This window comes from Salvelinus sp. IW2-2015, linkage group LG12 (genome assembly GCF_002910315.2).
Source record: "Salvelinus sp. IW2-2015 linkage group LG12, ASM291031v2, whole genome shotgun sequence".
NCBI classification, from domain to species: domain Eukaryota; kingdom Metazoa; phylum Chordata; class Actinopteri; order Salmoniformes; family Salmonidae; genus Salvelinus; species Salvelinus sp. IW2-2015.
In genome coordinates this window covers 9,596,619-9,621,659 of record NC_036852.1, presented here as the reverse complement: position 1 = coordinate 9,621,659, position 25,041 = coordinate 9,596,619, and the positions used below count along the sequence as shown (strand labels likewise).

Below are 25,041 nucleotides of genomic sequence, written 5' to 3'. Positions count from 1 at the left end.
AACGCCCTCCAGACTTTAGACGTGAATTGAGGGACCCCGATCAGAAAAACTAATATCCTCAGGCACCCCGTAGTGCCGGAATACGTGTGTGAACCAGGCCTCCGCAGTCATGAGAAAGCCGTTTTAGGAGAGACCGGGCAAAGGAAGGAGACGGCAGGCTCTAGAAACCGATCCACAAACCAGATCGTTGTATACCCCATGACGCGGAGATCCGTCACGAAATTCCACCGATAGGTGTGACCACGGTGTTGTGGAACGGGAAGAGGCTGAATATTCCCTCTGTGCAGGTGTTCAGGTCCTTGCCACTGTGCGCACACCGAACAGGAGGAAACATAAACCGCTCACGTCCGTTAGCTATACAGTGGCCACCAGTACTTTCCACAGCAAGACCACCGCACGTCCGGACCGATGCCAGATGCCAGAGAGGGTGACGTGTGGCCAAACGAACGCCGCCGGAACAAGAGAGAGGATCAACTTCGGACCGAAGTCATGACAGAACCCCCCCTTGACACGCGCGTCCAGGCAGCGACAGCCACACCGGCCTCGGGACGACCCGCGAGGACGGGCCGCAGGGTATCCGTATGGCAGCGAGTGGGAAAAATTTTCTTGCAGTAATGATGGATCCAGGATGTCCTCCACCGTACCCAGACATCTCTCTCCGGACCATACCCCTCCCCCACTCCACGAGTACTGAAGGCCTCTCGGCCCGACGTCCTTGATCCATGTGCTCCACAGTATACGCGGGGCCCCTCGATTCCAGAGGGCGAGGCGGACCCTCCCGACCATCAGGACTGTGCTGCGCGACCAGCCACACCGCTCGAGGAGCAGGACACACTGAACGAGGGGTTAATGCTGATAATCAGGGAGTTCTAACCGATAACAAACTCTTCAACTCCTTGACTTTAATGCCCCACAACCGCGGACCCAGCTTCCGGCAGGGCAGCGAAGGGGCAGTTTGCGAGAGGCCAGACCGGTCCGCCTCACTGCGGTGGCGGTCGCACCACCGAAGAACCCCAGGCGTTCATAAACCGCCCATCCAGACGTTTAGACGTTTGATGGGACCCCGATCAGAAACTATATCCTCAGGACCCGTAGTGCGGAATACGTGGGATAACCAAGAACAGGCCTCCGCAGTCTAGGTGCCGTAGGGAGACCGGGCAAAGAAGAGCGGCCAGAACTTAGAAAACCGAGCCACAACGACCAGGAATCGTGGATATTACCCCATGACGCGCGGAATCGCACGAAAAAATCCACCGAGAAGGTGGCCCCGGTGTGTGTGAACGGGAAGAGGCTTAATTTCCCTCTTGTGAGGGTCTAGGTGCCTCTGCACTGTGCGCACACCGAAACAGGGAGGAAACAAAACCCTCACGTCCTTAGCTAAAGTGGGGCCCCCACACAGTAACCTTCCAGGGGGGGGCCCAAAAGCAGCGCACTGTCCACCGATGCCAGGATGACCAGAGGAGGGTACGTGTGGCCACGATCAAAACATCCGGACATCAAACGAACTTATACAGACGCCAGACTGACACTGTGGGGATGGTGCTGCACGATCGCCCGCTCGATGTCCGCTCCACCTCCATACCAAACCGTGCCACCAGCAAGGAAGCTGGAATTAGGGAGTGGATCCGCGAACGCTCCCTCGTGTCATACATCCCGGACAGTGCTCTGCCCTTAACGTTCCTGGGAAACCTGGTCTGGGTCTGTAGGATAGAGTGAACACAAAGCGGGTGAAAAACATGGCCCACCTCGCCTGGCGAGGGTTCAGTCTCCTAGCTGCCCGAATGTACTCCAGATTGCAGTGGTCAGTCCAAATGACGAAAGGGTGTTTAGCCCCCTCAAGCCAATGTCTCCAAGCCTTCAGAGCCCTGACAACAGCCAACAGCTCCCGGTCCCCCACATCAYAGTTTCGCTCCGCCGGGCTGAGCCTCTTGGAAAAGGAAACTGTAGTCGTGTTGACAGTTCTCTGTGTGTAGKCTTCWAATGGTGTAACAAAGATGAATATTCCTACAGAAAACAATAATGACATTAGATATTTAAATGTTGATGTTTTGGCCTTTCTGAGAATGCCATTTTTTTTCACTGGCTTCCCTTTAGTTTGAAGCATGGCTAGAAAACTACTGCTCTGAATACTCTTCACACAGATGTCATTGTCATATACAGGCCGCATAGATAGAAAAGGGACCCCTTTAGGGCCATTGTTGGCCGGTCACGTGCAAGCCGAACTGTCAAAACCTCAGTCATGCTGTATGTGTCACTTCAGTGGGTCCTCTTAATACATATTGACTTCAATTCTTCAATCGCATGTTTAAAATGACAATGCACCATGGGAAACTAAGGTTGGCAGGAGTCACAAGGTGATCAGAGTGTGTTGGTTTCCTCTTCATTGTAGTTGAAAATGTAAAATAGTTCACAATATATCACACACAGACTAGAGCAGTGCAGGGAACATACACTGCATGACCAAAAGTATGTAGGCGATATACTATATATACAAAAGAATGGACACCCCTTCAAATTAGTGGATTCGGCTATTTCAGCCACACCCGTTGATGACAGGTGTATAAAATCAAACACACAGCCGTGCAATCTCCGTAGACAAACATTGGCAGTAGAATGGCCTTACTGAAGAGCTCAGTGAATTTCAACATGGCACTGTCATAGGATGCCACCTTTCCAACAAGTCAGTTCAAATTTCTGCTTGAGCTGCCCCGGTCAACTGTAAGGGCTGTTATTGTGAAGTGGAAACGTCTAGGAGCAACAACGGCTCAGCCGCAAAGTGATAGGCCACACAAGCTCACAGAACGGTACCACCGAGTGCTGAAGCGTGTAGGGCGTAAAAACGTCTATTCTCAGAAGCAATGTCAGCACATTAATGACATCGATTTACATGGCCGAGCAGCTGCACACAAGCCTAAGATCACCATGCGCAATGCCAAGTGTTGGCTGGAGTGGTGTAAAGCTCGCTGCCATTGGACTCTGGAGCAGTGGAAATGGACAAATCAGTGTTTGGCTGATGCCAGGAGAACGCTGCCTGCCCGAATGCATAGTGMCAACTGGAAATTTTGGTGGAGGAGGAATAMTGGTCTGGGGCTACAGCATACAATGACATTCTAGACGATTCTGTGCTTCCAACTTTGTGGCAACAGTTTGTGGAAGGCCCTTTCCTGTTTCAGCATGATAATGCCCCCGTGTACAAAGCGAGGTCCATACAGAAGTGGTTTGTTGAGATAGGTGTGGAAGGACTTGGCTGGTCTGCACAGAGCCCTGGCCTCAAACCCATCATACACCTTTGGGATGAATTGGAACACAACTGCGAGCCAGGCTAATCGCCCAACATCAGTGCCCGACCTCACTAATGCTCTTGTGGCTGAATGAAAGCAAGTCCCCGCAGCAATGTTCCAACATCTAGTGGAAARCCTTCCCAGAAGAGTGGAGGCTGTTATAGCAGCAAAGGGGGAACCAACTCCATATTGATGGCCATGATTTTGGAATGAGATGTTCGATGGGCAGGTGTCCACATACTTTTGGTCATGTGGTGTGTATGTCAGAGAGAACCTTGAAGCCCAGCAAGATGGCTGGAGCTGGTGCTCATCATCCAGGGGAACAACACAAACACACACATCAAATCTCTTAGAGCTTGAAATAGTAACCAAAGCTGAGACAAAAATAAAGATGAGGTTGCAAGAGAAGAAAACGTCTGTCAGATTGATGTTATAATAGCAATGTGTGCCTCAGTATATTTTCATTTGATGGAAGAGASACCCTCTGGAGCTGCTGCAGTKTGTTCTACTGGCTGGGATCATAGGCCTGTGTGTCTACTGTGATAGGTACAACAACCTGACTGAAGAGAGAGCAACTAGAGACCAGCCACAACAACCTGACTTAAAGAGAGCATACCATTCAAAGAGACAGAAAGACTAAGACCTTTGGAATAGGGTTTCTATTAGCCGATGATTTTCGACTTCTGATTAGCAAGAAAGCACTGCTTCCCTCAAGTCTGAACATCGATATGTTTGTCCCATTGATGCGAGGCCAGAAAACACCATCAGATGGAATGTGCCGTAACTCTAGTCATTTTGAGAATGCGAAGATGGCCAAGTACCTCGTCTACTAGGAATGAAAGATGCTGCTAACGACTAAAGGCATTCAATAAAAAGACAGTAACAATGCTTCTCTGATTTCTATATCTATATCATCATCTAATGCAGTATTAGTAAGTGTATGATAAATGTTAAATCACACTTAATAACTATTAGTAAATATCAATTCATAGGTAGTTTTAAATGATCTCATGAACCAATAACTCATTTACAGCTGTGTAATTGAATAAAAATCATTATAAAGTATGAAAATACAATTAACAGACACTTAGTCATTATTTTATTAATTTAAACATGACAAATATTTGTAACAGGTTTATGAAATATGTTATATTTGACATTTTTATGTTGTGCTTTTTAATACCAATTTCTCTGTTCTATTGATGTGCTTTTCTAATAACCAATTTCGTGTCAAGAGTGACTCATGAACGAATTCCTCACTAGTAATACTGCAATTGGCAGTATGCCCAGAAACGTGTTTGAGAAGGATTATCTTCAGTTCAAGGTCTCAGCTTCTAGAGAAGAAGCCTTGTGAGTTATTAGTCTGTCACATGCATGACCAGTATGGTCGGTCACATGAAAGAAGTAAACGTTAATTATAATATTATGAACGATGAATAGCTAAATCATGCAAATATAATTTTCTGTATATAAGAGAACTAACAGGACTGCCCAGGTAGAGCTCCTGATCGACAGTGTGACTTGGGGCATGAGTTGGTTGGAACCTCTCCAGCGCGCTGATAATAAAGAATGATGATTTTAGATGTATCCGGATGTCCCTGGGTAGTAATTTCCACAACAATGTTTGAGTCATAATATCCCTCTCAAAGTTAAGCATCAGCTGTCAGAGCAGCTTACCAATCACTGTACCTGTACACAGACAATCTGTAAATAGCACACCCAACTACCTCATCCCCATATTGTTACTTATCCTCTTGCTCTTTTGCACCCCAGTATCTCTACTTGCACATCGTCATCTGCACATCTATCACTCCAGTGTTAATGCTAAATTGTAATTATTTCGCCTCCATGGCCTCTTTATTGCCTTACCTACTTACCTTACCTTCTACATTTTCACACACTGTACATAGATTTTTCTATTGTGTTATTGACTGTACGTTTGTTTATGTGGAACTCTGTGTTATTTTTGTCGCACTGCTTTGCTTTATCTTGGCCAGGTCGCAGTTGTAAATGAGAACTTGTTCTCAATTGGCCTACCTGGTTAAATAAAGGTGAAAAACAAAATAAAAAAGTATTGATAAGTGTTTCCTAGGGGACCCTATAAGCTTTGGCTACATTGGATGTTTTCTCTTAGCTACATCATGTAGCCAACATATTCTTGCTTTGCATRTTCCTCTTTGATTTAGAAGATACTGTTGCACAAACAACATGCTGATTTAGGTCTACACYRTCACTGGTAYTATCAGGCTGTATTAGCTAGCTACGTTTGCTCTTACTCAGTACATTTATTAGCTAGCTAGCTATTAGCATTAGCGGCTAACAATTAGCRTCTCAMAAGATTTAGGGCAAYTTGCTAAGAAAAGACAAACTAGCTGTTTGCTGATGTAAGAAACACAAACCTTTAGTGTCATTATAGAACGCTAGTGGATTTATATTAAGAAGCAATGWGAAAACAGCATTGTTGTCATCAACATTGTTGACCTGGCCAAGGCTTTCGACTCWGTCAATCACCGTATTCTTATCGGSAGACTCAATAGCCTTGGCTTTTCAAATGACTGCCTCGCCTGGTTCACCCACTACTTYTCAGATAGAGTTCAGTGTGTTAAATCGGAGGGSCTATTGTCCGGACCTCTGGCAGTCTCTATGGGGGTGCCACASGGTTCAATTCTCGGGCCGACTCTTTTCTCTGTATATATCAATGATGTCGCTCTTGCTGCTGGTGATTCTCTGATCCACCTCTACRCAGACGACACCATTCTGTATACATCTGGCCCTTCTTTGRACACTGTSCTAACAAACCTCCAAACGAGCTTCAACGCCATACAACACTCCTTCCGTRGCCTCCAATTGCTTTTAAATGCTAGTAAAACTAAGTGCGTGYTCTTCAACTGATTGCTGCCCGCACTTGCCCGCCCGACTAGCATCACTACTCTGGACGGTTCTGACCTAGAATATGTGGACAACTACAAATACCTAGATGTYTGGTTMGACTGTAAACTCTCCTTCCAGACTCACATTAASCATCTCCAATCCAAAATTKAATCTGGAATCCGCTTCCTATTTCGCAACAAAGCYTCCTTCACTCATGCTGCCAAACATACCCTCGTAAAACTGACCATCCTACYGATCCTTGACTTCGGCGATGTCATTTACMAAATAGCCTCCRACACTCTACTCAACAAATTGGATGCAGTATATCACAGTGCCATCCGTTTTGTCACCAAAGCCTCATATACTACCCACCACTGCGACCTGTAYGCTCTCGTTGGYTGGCCCTCACTACATATCCATCCCAAAACCCACTGGCTCAGGGTCATCTAYAAGTMTTTGCTAGGTAAAGCTCCGCCTTATCTCAGCTCACTGGTCACCATAGCAACACCCACCCGTAGCACGCGCTCCAGCAGGTATATTGTACTGGTCACCCCCAAAACCAATTCTTCCTTTGGCCGCCTCTCCTTCCAGTTCTCTGCTGCCAATGACTGGAACGAATTGTAAAAATCTCTGAAGCTGGAGACATTTATCTCCCTAAAACTTTAAGCATCAGCTGTCAAAGCAGCCTACCGATCACTGCACCTGTACACAGCCAATCTGTAAATAGCACACCCAACTACCTCATCCCCATTTTATTACTTACCCTCTTGCTCTTTTGCACCCCAGTATCTCTGCTTGCACATCATCATTTGCACATCTCTCCAGTATTAATGCTAAATTGTAATTATTTTCGCCTCTAGGGCCTATTTATTGCCTACCTCCATACTCTTCTACATTTGTACACACTGTACATAGATTTTTCTATTGTGTTATTGACTGTACATTTGTTTATGTGTAACTGTGTTGTTTTTGTCGCACTGCTTTGCTTTATCTTATTTATCTTTATCTAAATTCCCAATCTGGCCCTCAACCATCACGGTCACCTAATAATCCCCAGTTTACAGTTTACAATTGGCTCATTCATCCCCCTCCTCTCCCCTGTAACTATTCCCCAGGTCGTTGCTGCAAATGAGAACGTGTTCTCAGTCAACTTACCTGGTAAAATAACGGTAAAATAAAATAAATAAAAAAATAAAAATCTTGGCCAGGTCGCAGTTGGAAATGAGAACTTGTTCTCAACTGGCCTACCTGGTTAAATAAAAAATAAATGAACAGGGGGCAGGGCTAGGTCTGTGTGGAAAGTGGCATGGAGAGAGATGACACAAATAACAAAGTAAACTATACAAATTGACATTACACATGGCGTATCACATTTAACAAACCAAACATTCAAATACCGGTATAGAAGGTAAAGTAAAAACCCAAACCAGTCCCTGCATAAATACAGGTATATCATAAAATACGGTATACCGCCCAGCCCTAGCTACAAGCCCAAGCAGCTGCTGAGCTGTGACACGCGGATCAACCACTTCAGGGCAGGCTACAAGAAAGATCTGATAACCAACAAAGAAGCATTGCTCTTCCAGAGGTTAGTGCGGGGTAAAAAAGAACATCTGTGGGAAGGAGTGTACTGTATGTTTTATCTTGGACCTTTGCAGTATTTTTCATATGTATAATAACAAAGTGTGATTCAGGTGAATGGTATTGCTTGCTGCAGGCTTTTCAAACATTTCAAATGATTTTCAATCTATGCAAAAATCTATGCAAATCTATGCAAAGTGTGACTGCCAAGTCTAGCCTTGCAGCATACAGTACGTACACTATCTCACATTAACGGGATAGTGCAATATTTTGGCAATCAGGCCCTTTTTTCTACTTTCCCAGAGTCAGATGAACTCATGGATACCGCAACACATRATACGTACTACACATAATATGTATGTCTCACAAATGCAATTTTGATTCAATACAACCTTTTTTTATTTACAGCTTTAATCTTTATATGTTTTTAATCTTTATATCTTCATACTGCTTTGCCTATTCATGTTCACTTATCAATAAATAAGTCATTMATTTATAAAGCTATAACTTGTCATTTCATTGTGAGCCTTTATTCCCCAATTTCCGCGTAAATTTAATGTCAGTAATTTTATTTTGTGTGCGTTTGTTTTGATTCAACTGTAAGCCAACATGACTTAGAACCAGTTGTGAATATTTTGTTAATTGTGGACAAACCTGCAAAAGAGAGACGAAGTACAGAAGTTCTAACCGTTATTTATTCTGTTCCTAGACACTGACAATACATATACACACATATAGTAAAACCTTTCAGTATAGAACACTGTGTGCTATGACCATGATCACAACATCAATTTGCTTTGAAAAAAACTATGTTTAATAAGGACGCTTTTMCGCATCCTCTAAAGGGATGATACAGTATATCCACAGAGCAAGGGGAATGATGATGCAGGGTCATAGGTCGTGTTGAGAAACTGTGTCACTTCAATGCTATCTGGCCTGCTTGAACACTAGAGGGTGTTTTCTTTTCTCTCAGTTATATTGTCTACGGTATGTTTATAATCGTAGCAAAATTGAAAGAATAGGGCAATTTATGGATAATAATACAGTACAACTGAAAGCAGTTTATTTCTCAATTTTTTTTTCACCTTGTGCTGTAATAATTGCAATATTCCACATAGGGGCAGGCTGTACCTTACAGTAAGTAACCTTTCTGTCTGCATGGTCTGCGCTACTGACTTACGGTGCATTCGGGAAAGTTTTCAGGCCCCTTGACATTTTCCACATTTTGTTACGTTACAGCCTTATTCTAAAATGGATAAAATCAAATAATCTCCTCATCAATCTACACACAATACCCCATAATGGCAAAGCAAAAACAGGTTTTTWAAATGTTTAKCAAAAYTATTACAAATAAAAAACAGAAATACCTTATTTACATATGAATTCAGACYCTTTGYTATGCTGTTTYCATTTATCATCCTTGAGATATTTCTACAACTTGATTGGAGTCCACCTGTGGTCCACCTGCTTGGCCTGAATGCCAAGCGTCACGTCTGGAGGAAACCTGGCACCATCCCTAAGGTGAAGCATGGTTTTGTTAGCATCCTATTGTGTGGATGTTTTTCAGCAGCAGGGACTGGGAACCTGGTCAGGATCGAGGGAAAGATGAACAGAGCAAAGTACAGAGAGATCCTTGATGAAAACCTGCTMCAGAGCKCTCARACTRGGGCGAAGGTTCACCTTCCAACASGAYAACSWCCCTAAGCACACAGCCAAGACAACRCAGGAGTGGCTTCGGGACTAGTCTCTGAATGTTCTTGAGCGGCCCAGCCAGAGCCTGGACTTAAACCTGATCAAACATCTCTGGAGAGACCTGAAAATAGCTGTGCAGTGATGCTCCCCATCCAACATAACAGAGCTTGAGAGGATCTGCAGAGAAGAATGGGAGAAAGTCCCCAAATACAGGTGTGCCAAGCTTGTAGCATCATACCCAAGAAGACTCMAGGGCTGTAATCGCTGCCTAAGTTGCTTCAACAAAGTACTGAGTAAAGGGTCTGAATACTTATGTAAATGTGATATTTCAGTTTTTGCTTTATCATTATGGGGTATTGTGTGTAGATTGATGAGGCTGGAAAAAAAACAATTTAATCAATTTTAGAATAAGGCTGCAATGTAACAAAATGCAGAAAAAGTGAAGGGGTCTGAATACTTTCCGAATGCACCGTATATAGGTCGGCAATCAAAGAGATTCAAGCTTGCAGTTGTTAGTCTTGATCTTTGAGCAAAATGACAGCATTCCAGCATTCAAGCCATRGCGTTATAGTCTATTATATTGGGAAAAGTAGATAGCTAGATATAGGCCAATAGTTTAAGGACAGTGGTCTGAGCTATTCTATGGGCTACTTTATCCATTGCCACTTTAGTGCACTATTATTGAATGGCATTCCTCTAGTCACTTGGAATGTGAAAAATCACTTTACAATGTAACGACTGTCTTCGGGTGAAAGAGAGGAGGACCAAGATGCAGCGTGAACATCATCCATATTTAATGGGAAATACTTAAACACAGAACAAAACAACAAACCGACAAAAAGGAACGAAGACGATACAGTCCCGTAACGTGAACACTAAACACTGGTACACTGGAACAGGAACAATCACCCACATACAAACAGTGAAAACAGGCTACCTTAATATGGTTCCCAATCAGAGACAACGACAAACACCTGCCTCTGATTGAGAATCATATTAGGCCAAACAACAAACCCAACATAGAAACACAAAACATAGAATGCCCACCCAGCTCACATCCTGACCAACTAAACAAAGACTAAACAAAGGAAATAAGGTCAGGAACGTGACATACAAGTAGGATATTTATGTTAGCAAGAAGCTGTTTACCTGAGAGTGATTTACAGTCCAATGCCCCATACTGTCCAGGCATAATAATATACATAATATGTTTGTCTATTAGGCCAACATGATCATAGGTCCAGAGTAGAGTGCATTTTTGAATATTACAGAATTGTTTCAATACCATAACAAGTTTACATCAAGTTCATTTTAGCCATCTTTGGGGGCCCTGCAAAGTCTGTTAAGGTGCTCCATGGGCCCTGTGGAGCGCCCAGGGGCCAACCTACAAGATGGCCATGGATCTATTCATTAGTTAATGTGCAGGAACACTCCATGGACTGATGTAGGCCACTAAATAAATACATATTTAGAAATAGAAAAATATGTTTGTCCATGGCATTGGTAAAATAGTTACAGGCCACAAAGCACATATATTTCTAATTGTATGTGTTTGTTTTCCTTTAATATTCTTCTGAGACTATTTGGAATCGCCTACAGTGCGCCAGTAAAATTCGATGCTGTCTCGAGAACAACCTGGGACAGATGTTGTTCATAACGCGCGGCAGAGTCGAACCGGGAACTGTTGTAGCGTGGCAAACATGTCTACAGTCTCCAGTGTTCACTGATAAGCAGACTTGACATGGACATGGGTACGGATTCCACACAACCCAGAGGTCTCGTTAAATAAACTAGATTCGTAATTAGAGTCCTCTTGCTGCTGTCTTCGCACTCGACTTCGAATTCACGACTGGCATGGGGGCACGGTATTGATGCGCTCGGTATTGCGCTCAGATCTACAGAAGCCCACTCCGCCGGCCGCAACTCAACGCTTGAGGACGGAACTTCACGCTTTGGTGTGAGACTTTTGGAGTTGCCTAATTGGAACCGCAATTTAGAGCAATGACGGACTCTACAGCCTCAGACCCGGTGAGCACCATCCCGGATCCAACTATTGTTGATCCGTCGACTGTGAACGGCCAGTGCGACCCGACAGATCAACAGCCACCCAAAAGAGCAAGTCAGGGGGAACCTAAATTCAAGATGGACCAGGAGATGAAGATTAGCGATAGCGTGGAGGGGCAAGGTAGGTCGATAACTATGAGAAATCAAGCAAAAATAGAATACGCCTGCTATTTAAACGTAGACTAGGCTACTTTAGCCTAGAGTGCGTCTGAATTGTGATATATGTGCGCCTTCATTGGATAATATCGCAATATTATTAATACTTTTCAAGGAAGGTTTTTTGATGAATGCTTTGTGCACCAGACATTATTGCAGTCCACTAACACAATATAATAGTCTGTCGATAGTACAAAGTAAACCAACATTCTATGTACGTTTCGTATTTTTTCTTTTAGTATCTCAACAAACTAAACTGTCACAGCAATGCATTTGAGTTACTCTGAACGCTTATGGGCTACTCCCAGCACGTGTCTAGAATTTTGATTATACATTATAARTAGTCTCTTTAAGCAGACTGGAGACCTGAAACAATTATGGATTAGACTTTACTTGAAGGGGGTACAGTAAAGCAGCCATAACACATTTATTACGTTTTACACTGACACACAAACTGCGTGATAATATCAGGGCACTAACTCTATCACCGATCCTACACATCTAAGGAATACATCTCTGAGATAATTGTATCAATGACCATTATAGTATAGCCTACATGCTGGCACTCTGATCAGCCGACTCTAAAATAGAAGAATGTCCACACCCTCTAGCTCCTATATGCAATTCACCTTATTCAAAACACATTTTAGAGGACTATGCATGTATTTATTACGCTGATTCTGTTGCAAAATGGTTAGTCTGTTTCAAAACATTTCGCAACAGAAACCGTTTATTCCAAACTGAAAAAGTTTTGCAACGAAAAAGAGGGTTTCTATTGGACAAATTCAGGTAGGTCCCTCCCTGTTTATTTCGTTTATTCTGTTTGCTTCCAATTGGTTTTTAAACTGTAAAATGGTTTCTTGTTGCAATACGTTGTGAATACATCCCAGGCTTTTGAGGTCACAGTCGGTAGGACTCAGCTAGTGACCAACATGATTTCATGTCTAGAAGATAATTTATTGATGGCCCACAGTKCCTCATCATTATCACTATTGTGAGACAGTAGTTTACTGTGTAACCCTACACTATTATCACACCTGTGCCAGTCCTCACACCTCTGGGTTTTCAGTAGTCTACAATACAAGGATCCCCCAAATTCGTGTATTGCYTCATTTTTCTTTGTTACAGAAACCAGGAAGCTTCGTAGCATGTAGATAATCTTAAACCTATTGTAGGCAATGGACAAAAGATTATGATATGAGTGCTAAAAGCATCCTGGAATCTCACCCCTGCTTAATACTGTGTTGTTTTTGACAGGCTTACTGGAGAGCAGCATGAGGCTAAAGCCCCACGAAGCTCAAAGCTACCGCAAGAAAGCATTGTGGGTCTCCTGGGTTTCCATCTTTGTGACGCTGATCCTGGCAGTAGCAGCTTTCAGTGAGTATACGTTTCCTCGTTCTCTTGTTCTCTCTGAGGGAGGAGGGAATAAGCCTGGTCCCAGATCTGTTTCTGCTGCCTTGCCAACTCTGGTGAGTTGAGAAGACAGCACAAACAGATCTGTGACCAGGCTTTGAGGCAATGTCTTCCTGGTGATGATTTTTATATGCGACAGTTCCCAATAGACTCTGATGAACTTGTCAATTTTGCAAATCTTATGACTATAGATAGCACGCCACATGTTGTATGGGTGTATCTACTCTGACACATAACATACAGTACACATACCATACTGCACACGTTTACTAAACATACACTACATGGCCAAAAGTATGTGGGCACCCCTTCAAATTAGTGTATTTGACTATTTCAGCCACACTAGTTGCTGACAGGTGTATAAAATCGAGCACACAGCCATTAAATCTCCATAGATAAACATTGGCAGTAGAATGGGCTTATGAAGAGCTCAGTGACTTTCAACGTGGCACTGTCATATGATGCAACCTTTCCAACAAGTCAGTTGGTCAAATTTGTGCCCTGCTATATCTGCCCCGGTCAACTGTAAGTGCCGTTATTGTGAAGTGAAAACGTCTAGGAGCAACAACGGCTCAGCCGTGAAGTGGTAGGCCACACAAGCTCACAGAACGGAACCGCCAAGCGCTGAAGCGCGTAGCGTGTGAACATCGTCTGTCCTTGGTTGCAACACTCAGTACTGAGTTCCAAACTGCCTCTGGAAGCATCGGCAGCACAAGAACTGTTCGTCTAAGAGCTGTTCGTTTAAGATCACCATGCGCAATGCCAAGCGTCGGTTGGAGTGGTGTAAAGCTCGCTGCCATTGGACTCATTTGGCGGATGCCAATGGTTTGTCAAGATCGGTGTGGAAGAACTTGACTGGCCTGCACATAGCTCTAACCTCAACCCCATCAACCCCACACCTTTGGGATGAATTCAAACACTGCCTGCGAGCCAGGCCTAATCGCCCAACATCAGTGCACGACCTCACTAATGCTATTGTGGCTGAATGGAAGCAAGTCCCCGCAGTAATGTTCCAACATCTAGTGGAAAGCCTTCCCAGAAGAGTGGAGGCTGTTATAGCAGCAAAGGGGGGACCAACTCCATATTGATGGCCATGATTTTGGAATGAGATGTTCGATGAGCAGGTGTCCGCATACTTTTGGCCGTGTAGTGTGTCTTACAATGTTTCACTCCTGAAATGTGCAAAATTYAAAAGGTTTATGATGATCTTAAAGTAGTAAACGATGCTTGGTAGGCATTTTGCTTAGCAATGATGGGTTGGCTAAAGTAGAAACAGATCTGACTGCCAAGCTACAGTAAATTGACAGGAATAGAATATATACTTTATTGTCCACAGACAGTTCAGTGCCTAAAGTCAGTTCTGGGGTTAAGTACCTTGCAGGTATCATCTCCTGCCGTGTAGATACCTGCAATTTAACCAGCAGCCCCCCAGTTGCCAGTCCAGTTAGGCACAGACAGGATACTTTTTTTCATGTCTGGCCCTGGGATTTGAACCAACAACCATACAGCTACTGGTCTGCCTCTCTATCCTCTAGGCCATCTGCCACCCCCGGGTGGCTTTCATTCTGCTGGTGGTCATGGAGTATTATTTCTAGACTGTATACTAGTTTGTGTTTCATTGAACTTTCCGCCTCTATGTAACACTACATACAGTTGAAGTCAGAAGTTTACATACACTTAGGTCAAATCAAATCAAATCAAATCAAATTTTATTAGTCACATACACATGGTTAGCAGATGTTAATGCGAGTGTAGCGAAATGCTTGTGCTTCTAGTTCCGACAATGCAGTAATAACCAACAGTAATCTAACCTAACAATTCCAAAACTACTACCTTACACACACACACAAGTGTAAAGGGATAAAGAAATGTACATAAAGATATATGAATGAGTGGTGGTACAGAACGGCATGGCAGATGCAGTAGATGGTATAGAGTACGGTATAACGTATGAGATGAGTACTGTAGGGTATGTAAACATAAAGTGGCATAGTTATAAGTGGCTAGTGGTACATGTATTGCATAAATGGCAAGATGCAGTAGATGATATAGAGTACAGTATATACATATGAGATGGGTAATGTAGGGTATGTAAACATTGTATTAAGTGGCATTGCTTAAAGTGGCTAGTGGTACATTTTTACATATTTCCATCAATTCCCATTTTTTAAAGTGGCTGGAGTTGAGTCAGTATGTTGGCAGCGGCCGCTAAATGTTAGTGGTGGCTGTTTAACAGTCTGATGGCCTTGAGATAGAAGCTGTTTTTCAGTCTCTCGGTCCCGCTTTTGCACCTGTACTGACCTCGCCTTCTGGATGATAGCGGGGTGAACAGGCAGTGGCTTGGGTGGTTGTTGTCCTTGATGATCTTTATGGCCTTCCTGTGACATCGGGTGGTGTAGGTGTCCTGGAGGGCAGGTAGTTTGCCCCTGGTGATGCGTTCTGCAGACTCACTACCCTCTGGAGAGCCTTACGGTTGTGGGCGGAGCAGTGCCGTACCAGGCGGTGATACAGCCCGACAGGATGCTCTCGATTGTGCATCTGTAGAAGAGTGCTTTTGGTGACAAGCCGAATTTCTTCAGCCTCCTGAGGTTGAAGAGGCGCTGCTGCGCCTCTTTCACAACGCTGTCTGTGTGGGTGGACCAATTCAGTTTGTCCGTGATGTGTACACCGAGGAACTTAAAACTTCCACCTTCTCCACTACTGACCCGTCGTGTGGATAGGGGGGTGCTCCCTCTGCTGTTTCCTGAAGTCCACAATCATCTCCTTTGTTTTGTTGACGTTGAGTGTGAGGTTATTTTCCTGACACCACACTCCGAGGGCCCTCACCTCCTCCCTGTAGGCCGTCTCGTCGTTGTTGGTAATCAAGCCTACCACTGTAGTGTCATCCGCAAACTTGATGATTGAGTTGGAGGCGTGCATGGCCACGCAGTCGTGGGTGAACAGGGAGTACAGGAGAGGGCTCAGAACGCACCCTTGTGGGGCCCCAGTGTTGAGGATCAGCGGGGTGGAGATGTTGTTACCTACCCTCACCACCTGGGGGCGGCCCGTCAGGAAGTCCAGGACCCAGTGCACAGGGCGGGGTCGAGACCCAGGGTCTCGAGCTGATGACGAGTTTGGAGGGTACTATGGTGTTAAATGCTGAGCTGTAATCGATGAACAGCATTCTCACATGGGTATTCCTCTTGTCCAGATGGGTTAGGGCAGTGTGCAGTGTGGTTGCGATTGCGTCGTCTGTGGACCTATTGGTCGGTAAGCAAATTGGAGTGGGTCTAGGGTGTCCGGTAGGGTGGAGGTGATATGGTCCTTGACTAGTCTCTCAAAGCACTTCATGATGACGGAAGTGAGTGCTACGGGGCGGTAGTCGTTAGCTCATTACCTTAGCTTTCTGGGAACAGGAACAATGGTGGCCCTCTTGAAGCATGTGGGAACAGCAGACTGGATAAGGATTGATTGAATATGTCCGTAAACACACCAGCCAGCTGGTCTGCGCATGCTCTGAGGACCGGCTGGGAATGCCGTCTGGGCCTGCAGCCTTGCGAGGGTTAACACGTTTAAATGTTTTACTCACCTCGGCTGCAGTGAAGGAGAGCCCGCAGGTTTTGGTAGGGGCCGTGTCAGTGGCACTGTATTGTCCTCAAAGCGGGCAAAAAAGTTGTTTAGCCTGTCTGGGAGCAAGACATCCTGGTCCGCGACGGGGCTGGTTTTCTTTTTGTAATCGTGATTGACTGTAGACCCTGCCACATACCTCTTGTGTCTGAGCTGTTGAATTGCGACTCGATTTTGTCTCTGTACTGAGACTTAGCCTGTTTGATTGCCTTGCGGAGAGAATAGCTACACTGTTTGTATTCGGTCATGCTTCCGGGGCACCTTGCCCTGGTTAAAAGCAGTGGTTCGTGCTTTCAGTTTCACGCGAATGCTGCCGTCAATCCACGGTTTCTGGTTTGGAATGTTTTTATCGTTGCTGTGGTACGACATCGTCAAAGCACTTCTAATGAACTCGCTCACCGAATCAGCATTTCGTCAATATTGTTGTTGGACGCGATGCGGAACATATTCCAATCCGCGTGATCGAAGCAGTCTTGAAGCGTGGATTCAGATTGGTCGGACCAGCGTTGAACAGACCTGAGCGCGGGAGCTTGTTGTTTGAGTTTCTGTTTGTAGGCTGGAATCAACAAAATGGAGTCGTGGTCAGCTTTTCCGAAAGGGGGGCGGGGAGGGCCTTATAAGCGTCGCGGAAATTAGTATAACAATGGTCTAGTGTTTTTCCAGCCCTGGTAGCACAATCGATATGCTGATAATTTAGGGAGTTTTGTTTTTAGATTAGCCTTGTTAATGACTTGTGGTTGGAGTCATTAAAACTTGTTTTTCAACCACTCCACAAATTTCCTACTAACAACTATAGTTTTGGCAAGTCGGTTAGGACATCTTACTTTGTGCATGACACAAGTCATTTTTCCAACAATTGTTTACAGACAGATTATTTCACTTATAATTCACTGTATCACAATTCCAGTGGGTCGGAAGTTTACTAAGTTGACTGTGCCTTTAAACAGCTTGGAAAATTCCAGAAAATGATGTCATGGCTTTAGAAGATTTTGATAGGCTAATTAACATAATTTTGAGTCAGTTGGAGGTGTACCTGTGGATGTATTCAAGGCCTACCTTCAAACTCAGTGCCTCTTTTCTTGACATCATGGGAAATCAAAAGAAATCAGCCAAGACCTCAGAAACAAATTGTAGACCTCCACAAGTCTGGTTTATCCTTGGGAGCAATTTCTAAATGCCTGAAGGTACCACGTTCATTTGTACAAACAATAGTACGCAAGTATAAACACCATGGACCCACGCAGCCGTCATACTGCTCAGGAAGGAGATGCATTCTGTCTTCTAGAGCTGAACGTACTTTTGTGCGAAAATCCCAGAACAACAGCAAAGGACCTTGTGAAGATGCTGGAGGAAACAGGTACAAAAGTTCTATATCCACAGTAAAATGAGTCCTATATCGACATAACCTGAAAGGCTGCTCAGCAAGGAAGAAGCCACTGCTCCAAAACCGCCATAAAAAATCCAGACTACGGTTTGCAACTGCACATGGGGACAAAGATCGTACTTTTTGGAGAAATGTCCTCTGGTCTGATGAAACAAAAATAGAACTGTTGGCCATAATGACCATCATTATGTTTGGAGGAAAAAGGGGGACGCTTGCAAGCTGAAGGACACCATCCCAACCGTGAAGCACGGGGTGGCAGCATCATGTTGTGGGGGTACTTTGCTGCAGGAGGATGGTGCACTTCACAAAGTAGATGGCATCATGAGGAGGGAAATTATGTGGATATATTGAAGCAACATCTCAAGACATCAGTCAGGAAGTTAAAGCTTGGTCGCAAATGGGTCTTCCAAATGGACAATGACCAAGCATACTTCCAAAGTTGTGGCAAAATGGCTTAAGGACAAACAAAGTCAAGGTATTGGAGTGGCCATCACAAAGCCCTGACCTCAATCCCAAGAACATTTGTGGGCAGAACTGAAAAAGTGTGTGCGAGCAAAGAGGCCTACAAACCGACTCAGTTACACCAGCTCTGTCAGGAGGTATGGGCCAAAATTCACCCAACTTATTGTGGGAAGCTTGTGGAAGGCTACCCGAAACGTTTGACCCAAGTTAAACAGTTTAAAGGCAAAGCTACCAAATACTAATTGAGTGTATGTTAACTTCTGACCCACTGGGAATGTGATGAAAGAAATAAAAGCTGAAATAAATCATTCTCTCTACTATTATTCTGCCATTTCACCTTCTTAAAATAAAGTGGTGATCTTAATTGACCTAAGACAGGGGATTTTTACTAGGACTAAATGTCAGGAATTGTGAAAAACTGAGTTGAAATGTATTTGGCTAAGGTGTATGTAAACTTCCGACTTCMTCTGTACATCATCTGTGAGGTGGACATATTGACAATAAAGCAAACAAACAAAGCATGTTGGAATAGTTATTGAAAAGCTCATAATTTTCTGTGTTGTATTAGAAAACAGTAACTTCTATAGCTGTGTGATATAGCTCCACAAGACTTCTTCAGGATGGGACCCATGTGGATAAGATGACTCATGTTGTGCTTTGGGGTTGCAGGGTGGAGTATGGAATCAGATTTTTTCTCTCCGTGCTGTTTCATTTTGGCCAGTGTATGAATCTCAACCCCTTTTATAAGTCGGTCAAGTCGTGACTTTTCAAACTTGACTGAGAACGTTTTTTTGTCGTTTGCACTTTTTTTTTGCGTTGACAAACCGCCATGGCTGATTATAGAGTCATGCTATATTGTCACCCTAGGTTTTAGTTGCAGTTGGATTTCCCAGATGCAGTAGGTACTAGGTACAGTGGTTCACTGTAGGTGTTCAGGTATACCGCATAAAGTTGGTACCATGATCTTACCTTATTCCATGTCTTTAAATTATTTTGTCTTTTAATTTGTAATATATTCAACTAATACAACTAGTTTCAGGGACAAGTGAAAATGCAGCAGTGAATAGTGAATAGTAAACAGTGAAAAGTGAATACAAAAACACTAACTTTCTATTGGCCAAGCGGCTCCATTCATCTCTGTATGAGTAAAGTGAAGATTCAGCAGCCGAGAATAAGTAAGGAGGGCAGGCTGCTGTTCTGCTGACTGGAAACAGATCTGGGAACAGATCAAAGTGGAGCCATATTCAGCAGCAATATTCAGGGGAGTTTCAAACTCAAGGTTGCAAGGCCCATGTCCCAAATGCCCCCTCTTCCCTATATAGTGCACTACTTTTGACCAGGGCCCATATGGGGCTCTGGTCGAAGATAGTGCACTATATAGGGAAGAGGGAATAAGGTGCCATTCAGGACACAGATAAGGTTTGATACTTAGCCAAGGCTGTGAAGAATATATATAGCGAAGACTGAAGCCTTGATCAAAGGATGTGTACCTGTCTTGCCTAGAGCTATGCTTGTTATCTACAGCTAACAGTACATTCTAATACTGACATATTTGTGCCAAGCAGAGAGTCATCAAGTCCCATTTTTATTCTTTGGTATGGCTCATCCGGGTATCAATCCCCCAACCTTCCAATCTCAGGTGGATAATCTAACCACAAGTCCACTGAGTTGGAGAAAGATACAGCCATTGTAAAAAGTGATCTGCTGGCACACTGATATCTCATTACTCTGAAATCAACCTGCCCCTCAAGAGAGAAACAGAGAGGGCAACAAGCCCATGTTCAATCACCTCCTCCATGCAGTAATAGTTCTACAAGCTCTTGGTTTAGCCACAGTCCTAGTGGTATGGGTTTATGGGGACACACAATTGTTGTTATAGTATTGGATGAATCTGGTCTGTAATTGTGTTTTCGATTGCAGAGTTTCCTGTTTCTAAATGAGCAGCACATTTCCTGTTCTGATGAGGGCAGCAGTCCTTCCTCCTTTTTCTCTGTCAGTGTGTGTGTGTTTGGTGGAAGTTACTTTACTTTTTAACCCCACTCTCATTCCCTTGCTCTTTCTTCTCTCTTCTCTCTCTTTCTCTCCTTTCTCTCTCTCTTCTCTCCTCTCCTCTCTCTCCTCTCTCTCTTCCTCTCTCTCTCTCTCTCTCTCTCTCTCTCTCTCTCTTCTCTCTCTCCTTCTCTCTCTCTCTCTCCTCTTTCTCTCTCTCTCTCTCGGCAGAGTTAAAAAAAAACGCTCGTGTTTCTCTCTCTCTCTCTCTTTCTCTCTCTCTCTCTCTCGGCAGGTTAAAAAACCCTCTCTTACTCTCGCTCTTTCGCCCTGCTTAATAAACAATTAGTACATGATGTTCAGTTCATAGCATGAACCAAGAACCTTCAATAAATTACTTCAATCCATTTAGTGGCTTTACAATCCAGCATTGTAAATATACTGTACATAGGGTGAATCCCAAAGCCCACATATGGAACAGGGTGACATTTGGGATGCAGACATACAGTACTTGTCAAAAGTTTGGACACACCTACTCATTCAAGGGTTTTTCATTATTTTTACTATTTTCTATATTGTAGAATAATAGTGAAGACATATGAATTAACACATATGGAATCATGTATTAACCAAAAAAGTGTTAAACAAATCTAAATATATTTTATATTTGAGATTCTTCAAAGGAGCCACCTTTGCCTTGATGTCAGCTTTGCACACTCTTGGCATTCTCTCCAAACTTTTGACTGGTACTGTACATTRACCACGTATACACAGTACACACCCCTTCACAGTTCTGAATTCAATGAAAGCAAATATTGATTGACGATATTGCATTATCGCACCAGTGGTGTATGTTAAGCAATTAACGTTATTTGACATCGAGATTAAATGGGATTAAATGGCTCTGCCAGCCTTTATGGAATGTTCTGTGCCATCCAAAACACAGACGTTTTGGTGTGTACCGTATCATCTTCTTCAGTGCGTATGTTCTGCGTAAGAAAAGTGACTGATTGGCTATTATGGGTATCTGGGACCTGGGGTCTTTCTCTATACGGTAGATGTCTACCAGAACGATGGCTACTGGGTATGTAAACAGGAAAACATTAGCATTAGGGAAACACTGTTGCAACCAGCTCTGGTTTTGGCGAGAATTCTCAGTGATGCGTGCAGTTGCACAAATACATTTGATTTGGGTCATATAGATTCCTTGCTGCCCAGATCAATAGACCAATAGGGGTATGCATGGTTGTTGTGTGTGTGCTTGTGTGTTTCTTGTACAAGGTGATCAACGTGGAAGGCACAGCTAGCTTACTTGTGTGTGTTATTTAATTGTCCTCTGCTTGCTGAGTCTTTACGTGATTTCAAAGATACTCGACCCACAATTAAATCACACCACGGAAATTGCGTTTTCGAAGCTGTTTGTCATCTGGGACAGGTTTTTAGGGGGAGAGGRGGAGGGAGGTAGGGAGGAAGACGTGTGCATGTGAAAACGTGCACCAGCCAGGCTGTGATGTAGGAACTAGGGACAGAAATGTCCCAGATACTTCACAACTTCACATCTTCCTCAGGATACAATTAACAAGCGCTCAGTGGCAGGTCGCCGGCTCTTAAATGGCAGATTCATTCGCATCCATCTGAGGCCAGTCGATGCATGGAGGCCCTTTCACTCTCTCCCTCCCCCCTAATGTGTGTGTGTGTGTCAACTTTCTCAACTCTGACTGATTGACTGATTTTGACAACGTGGATTTCTCCACCCCTGTTCCAGGTGGAGCTGCTGTTTCTCTCTTCCTTCCTACCCCCTCATTCTTTGGATGTCATAGCATAATCAGGTTCCACAATTGCCATGTTTGTGTGTGTGCACTGTTTTGAAAATGTGGTGTCCTTGTTGGATTACACTAAATAATACCTTTCGAATTTCAATAGCTTTTCTTTGGTTTGCTTCACAAGTACCTTTTTCCTTTGGCTGCTTTTTGGGTAGCCGGAATGTCAATTTCACAACACATCACATTACCCAACACAGGGCTTAATGAAATACCAGCCACATGTCACCATGCTGTCTGTTCCCTGTGTTTTGAGTGGGAGTGCCCTACCGGTCTAGGTGGTGGCTGAGCGATGGATGCCAGGGCACACAGCCCTGAGGCAGACCCTGAATACAGATCACATCGCTCTGTGTACCCTGGAGAGAGACGGAGAAAGACACAAACAGGGATATGCACAGACGCACTCACATGCAGTTATGCACGCATGCACGCACACCCACAAACACAACCACACAGACATACACAAACACACACACACAATTAAGATGCAATTGAGATGCTACATAGAACTTCAAGGCCACATGCCCGGAAAACAACACCAAAAAGAACAATCTAAACGAGGGGAGGGAGGAGAGGAGAGGGAGAGGGAGAGGGAGAGGGAGAGGGAGAGATGCATCACATATTCATGCATTCAGAATTGTGCGTCTCTAAGCTGGAGCGCAAGCCCCCTAAGAGTCTGCAGTCTAAAAAATAGAGCGGCAGGAGGTGCATGTGGAGAAACAGAGAGAGCAAAAGAGGGAGGGAGCTCTCCCTTCTCTGTTCTCACATGAACAGCAGGAGCAGGCAGAGGAGGGAGGAAGGGATGAAAGGAGATTGGGAGGGAGGCTCAAGAGTAGCGGGTGTGGGGGCATGGAGTTGACTTAGTGGTGATTGTCTTCTGCCATGTCCACCTCACCTACCTGCCCTTGGATGGATAGGCTGTGGGGAATGGATTGGGTGAGGGGTTCAAATAGTGTTTGCTTTTCACATACTTAGGCTTAATCAAAAGGTCAAACTGGAGTGCTAGATGGGTTGAGTTTCTACTTTTGGGAGATGGAGGTAGTGTGCTTTGTTGGGCCCTGTCACATGACATCAAACGCAGTATGTCCTCATACCTGGGCAGGTCAATTCCTGAGGTGGGGGGTGTTGGAGGTGGTATGCAGACACTCCAGATTTGAAGCAAGGCTTTGGAAACATTGTTTTACACATCTCTGTGTAGGCTAGGTAAGGGCCTGTGGAATGTCTGCGCTTGTCCCATCTATTTCTATGCACAGCACGCACTCACACACACACTCACTCACACAAACACATGCACACACACACATACGCACACTGAATTATTAAACACTGTATAATGTACTGTATTTCTGTTAATCACAATACAATTTCACATGGTTCACCAGCGCAATTTTAGAACCATGCTGACCAAGCAAGCATTAAACCACACCAGTAAACAAATATACAAATAAAATCGTAATATTATAGTATACTATGGAATATTACGGGGAAAACATATCTGCGGTTATATTACCCTCTGATAGTAAAGAGTGTAGTAAACTGCATTTCAACTGATTAACCTGCTCTCAATTGCTCCACCACTGATAGATATGCAGCTGGCACACTGACACTGCTGTACATAGGTTAAGCCTAATGCTATTGGGGTAAACACAATGGCATTGGCACCAACACAACAGTGGCGTGTATTCATTGATGACAAGCGAAGCCAGGCTTCCCCCAAAAATGTACCAATAAAAAAAAAAATAATAATAATTAATATTTCGTCTCTGTTTTTCATAAATTTCCTTCAATTGAGAGGCTGAATGTATCTCCCTGGAGAAAGCATCCAAGCGAGCAAAACAGCGCCCCTCTGTCTCTCTAATGTGTAGGCCATCTATCTGATGCTGTCTGGTACAAACGAATATGACATTGTTGCCGCCCGTAGCGTTGAATGCAAGGGAAGCCAGTGACCATTTGGCCTCGCTTGATAATTTTAAAAATAAAATCATTACCAGTCAGCGTTGAGCTAAAGTGAGTGAGCTCAACTGTGAATGGTTCTGGCGCAAACAAAAAAACGTGTCAAGGGAAGCCAGTTTGGATTTGGCTTCACACCAATCACATCAAAATAAAACCAAACTTCATTGACAGAAGAAAATGGAATTGTTGCATCTCATTGTGTTGTTCTCCGGTGGCTAGCTAGCCAGCTAGCTAAAATTGCCCCTTTCCTAAATTAGACATGGATGGAGATAGGGATTTGGACTTGTGGTTTCACTTAATTCTCCATACTGGCCAATGATCAGACGATTCTGATCCAACCATGAATTCATACATTGTGCCCCTGGCCTGAGAGGATGGAAGTTCAATCTGTAGCTAAATGTAGTAGGGTAATGTTAACTAGCTGGCTCATCGTTGCCCATGAAAGGAAAACTAAAAGTGTGTAGCATTTCGGCAACATGAAAAAGAGGAGGATGGCATTGTTGTTTCTCTACAAGTAGGGTGTCCACTATTCCAGCACCATTTCAACTTCAACATCCTTAAATAACCTCTGCTTAGTCTAATAACGTGACAATTAAAAGGTACCAAAAAAAAAATTGTCCAATCAACCTAAGCTAAATATGATGTGGCTGTCCTATGGTGTGTGTGGTGGTGTGTGTGTGTGTGTGTGTGTGTGTGTGTGTGTGTGTGTGTGTGTGTGTGTGTGTGTGTGTGGTGTGTGTGTGTGGGTGTGGTGTGGAGGGCCGCCACG

General features: G+C 44.0%; 1 protein-coding gene across 1 annotated transcript in view; it reads left to right on the top strand.

The window, feature by feature from the left end:
* Positions 1 to 11,068: 11,068 nt before the first annotated feature.
* The window catches only part of LOC111971006 (transmembrane protein 163a), a 49,600-nt gene continuing 35,627 nt past the window's right edge, over positions 11,069 to 25,041 (top strand). The window contains exons 1-2 of the mRNA XM_023997804.2: positions 11,069 to 11,610; positions 12,903 to 13,022. Of these exons, the coding sequence (XP_023853572.1) occupies positions 11,427 to 11,610; positions 12,903 to 13,022 (304 nt within the window). The 5' untranslated portion in view covers positions 11,069 to 11,426. The remainder of the gene's footprint in view (positions 11,611 to 12,902; positions 13,023 to 25,041) is intronic.